Genomic DNA, 2,759 nt, shown 5'->3' on the forward strand with positions numbered 1-2,759 from the left:
TATCTGCCAGAAAGTGGAACCTCCAAAGTAACAATCAACAAAACGCTGTTCTGCTCCAAAACTCCTATCCGAGAGGTGCCCCCAGCGGCATGTCGTTGGACGCTTTGCATTTGACGCCCTTGGTGCCAGGAACGCTCGGGATGTACCAGCAATGGCCACGAGCAATCCCGCCCGCCTTGGTCGCTTCGTAGTCGAACCCGCCAAAATCCCACGTGTTGTCGAACGTGGCAAAGTTCACCTTCATCCAGTCCTTCGTGAAACTCAACTCCATAAACCCATACGGGTTGCCGCCGGCCACCCACAAATTGTCAATGTAGGCGTTCTTGCCTTTCGTCGACGTATCTGTGAAAATACCACCGCCGCCGCCGTTCTCGAAAAAGTGCGTATTCCACTTGGCCACGTCGTGGTTGAACCCGTGCGTGTGGCCGTTAAACCACGCGTGCACCCCATACGTCTTGGTCAGGTTGTACCACATCATCATGCGGGGTTCAGCCATGTGGAAATGGGGAGAGTAGTGCGTGTTAATGATCTTGTACGTGGCGGTCGACTTGGCCAGATCACGAGCAGCGCCATCGTACGATGCCTTTGCCCACCCCTCAATCTTGTCCTTGCACGCGTTGAACATGCCAATGTCGCCGCCAGCGCAGTTGGCATCTCCGGGCACTTCGTTCCCCGTACACTTTGTCTTCGTCTCCCGCGAGTACCCGTAGCACTGGCAGCACACTTGCTGTAGCCCGTGCGAATCGGCGTGGTTCGTGTCCAAGTTGAAGATGTCGACGGTGACGCTGCCGTCGTCGCTCTTGACCGACTCGACGTAGTAGTGGTCCTTCATCAGCCATCGGTCTTGGTTTGGGCTCTTGTACTGGGCCTGCAGGTCAAACTTGAGGTCCAAATACTTGAGCATCTCGGCCGTGTCTTTGCACTTGACAAAGTTGTAGTCCTTTTCGCCGCAGATAAACTCCGACCCGCCAATGTCGTGGTTCCCGGCTACGTTCACCCACTTGATACCCTGCAGCGCTGGCTGAGCATACTTCTTCTCGAACGTTTCTTCCATCCGGTACTTGACATCGCCAGGGCCTACACCATCCCAGTAGATGTTGTCGCCGTGACCGATCACTCGGGCCGGCTTCGGCTTGAGTTGGCCCGCCGACTGGGCGAGAATCGTGGACACGTACAACTGGGCCCAGTAGTCCACCTTGATGCGAGGTCGAGAGGGGTCCACTTTGTTGGCGTTCGCACCACTGCCGCCGTACGTCTTGCAGCAAGAACCGGGGTCGCCAGCAGTGTCAAGGGAGCTGCTCGACTTCTTGCCGGTGGTACTACCCCAATCACCGATGGCAAGCATGGTGAGCACAGGAACGCCTGCTTCAGGATCTGATGCAGGGGAGGGAGCAGGCGTTGTCGGCGCTCTAGGATCAAGCTCTCTGGTCGTCTCAAAAAGGTCGTCAGTGGTGACGTTCTTGGCGGCGCCTCCTCCAGACGAGTTGGAAGCATGACTGCTGCCCGTTGCTCTAGAAAGTATGATGGCGGCAGTGGCACCCCCCGCGATAAGGACGACACCGGCGGCAACGAGGGCAATCCGTTTCCCCTTGCCGCTCGATCGAGTTTCGTCGCCAGGTACAGCGAGCATGGCGGTGCCGACGAAGCTCGAGTTGCGTTGAAAAGTGTCAGAATCTATCGTAAGGGTCCGTCAGATGAACGCCCGCCGCATCGGGCAGACGGCACACTACCTCTGCGTTTCATCACAAATTATGCAGTGGGCCAGTGACGCCTGGTCGATTGCGTCGAAATTCGATGGAATGCGTGGATGATAATTCATGAAAATTCCTTTATTTCATGGGTCAAAACGACAAATGCTCATAACTGGCTGGAAGCAACCATTCATTTAATCTGATTGAAGAAGGTAAATAAATGAGGCATCTCGTCGACTTCAAGATGCCGGTATGTCACGGATTACTCACGGCGGCCTTGACGATGTTCCTACCGAGCAGAAGTGACCAGGGTCCCCCTCGAGAGCCGCTGCAACGCCGTCCCGTTCCGTTCGAGAAGGTAGGCCGCATGCACGAAGGGCAAACGCATCTGTGTGTTGTGGCGGCTATTGCGCTCGCCCACATACAGCCTATCCAAGACACATCGATTGTGACATGTTGTGCCGTGCGCGAGTATCCTGTTTAGGATTTCACTAATTAGGACATTGGTGACATGTAGATTGGTGGACACTTGGATTACACCGGAGTACCATCAGGAATTACCGACGTCATCATCGTTGGGAACCTCGAACGAGAGGAGGATGCAAATCAAGTCGGCTCTGGTGGATGTGTCATGAACGTGGAACCATAAACTGAGGAGATACGTTCCGCAACATCGCTTGACGTGATGTTGGTGTGACGCTCAATTTGAGTAGTGTCCCTAGTTAGGCGAGACCATGACTTGTCCCATGGCTGGATTTACAAGGTTTCGAGATTTGGATTTTCACCAGAATGTCAATACTAGGGAAAAACGCTGACAATTAGTTCTGTTGACATGTCTCAACTACCTGCTCTCCTTCATCGTCAACACGATCGAGAAATGGGAAACACTATCGGACGACGGTGAATACAGCTCCACAGCACAATTCCTAGATGAATGAACACAAGAATTGTCCCGCTCATCTAGTGCTTCGATTGACCGAATATTGGGCAGGGTATCCGGACGTGGTCAAAGTTTGTGCACTCAGAATGTCAATTTCAGTACAGTGGACACGGGATGTCGCTGAATTT

At 53.8% G+C, this 2,759-nt stretch overlaps 1 protein-coding gene across 1 annotated transcript; it reads right to left on the reverse strand.

Annotated features, from left to right (window-relative positions):
- On the reverse strand, positions 1-1,754 carry H310_08338 (hypothetical protein). The gene is made up of 2 exons (XM_008874042.1): positions 1,731-1,754; positions 1-1,674 (listed from the first exon to the last, which is right to left on the reverse strand). Exons 1-2 carry the CDS (start codon positions 1,741-1,743, stop codon positions 65-67), a joined length of 1,623 nt encoding a protein of 540 aa, XP_008872264.1. The 5' UTR covers positions 1,744-1,754; the 3' UTR covers positions 1-64.
- Positions 1,755-2,759: the final 1,005 nt, after the last annotated feature.

This window comes from Aphanomyces invadans (genome assembly GCF_000520115.1).
Source record: "Aphanomyces invadans strain NJM9701 unplaced genomic scaffold supercont1.17, whole genome shotgun sequence".
Lineage (NCBI taxonomy): Eukaryota > Oomycota > Saprolegniomycetes > Saprolegniales > Verrucalvaceae > Aphanomyces > Aphanomyces invadans.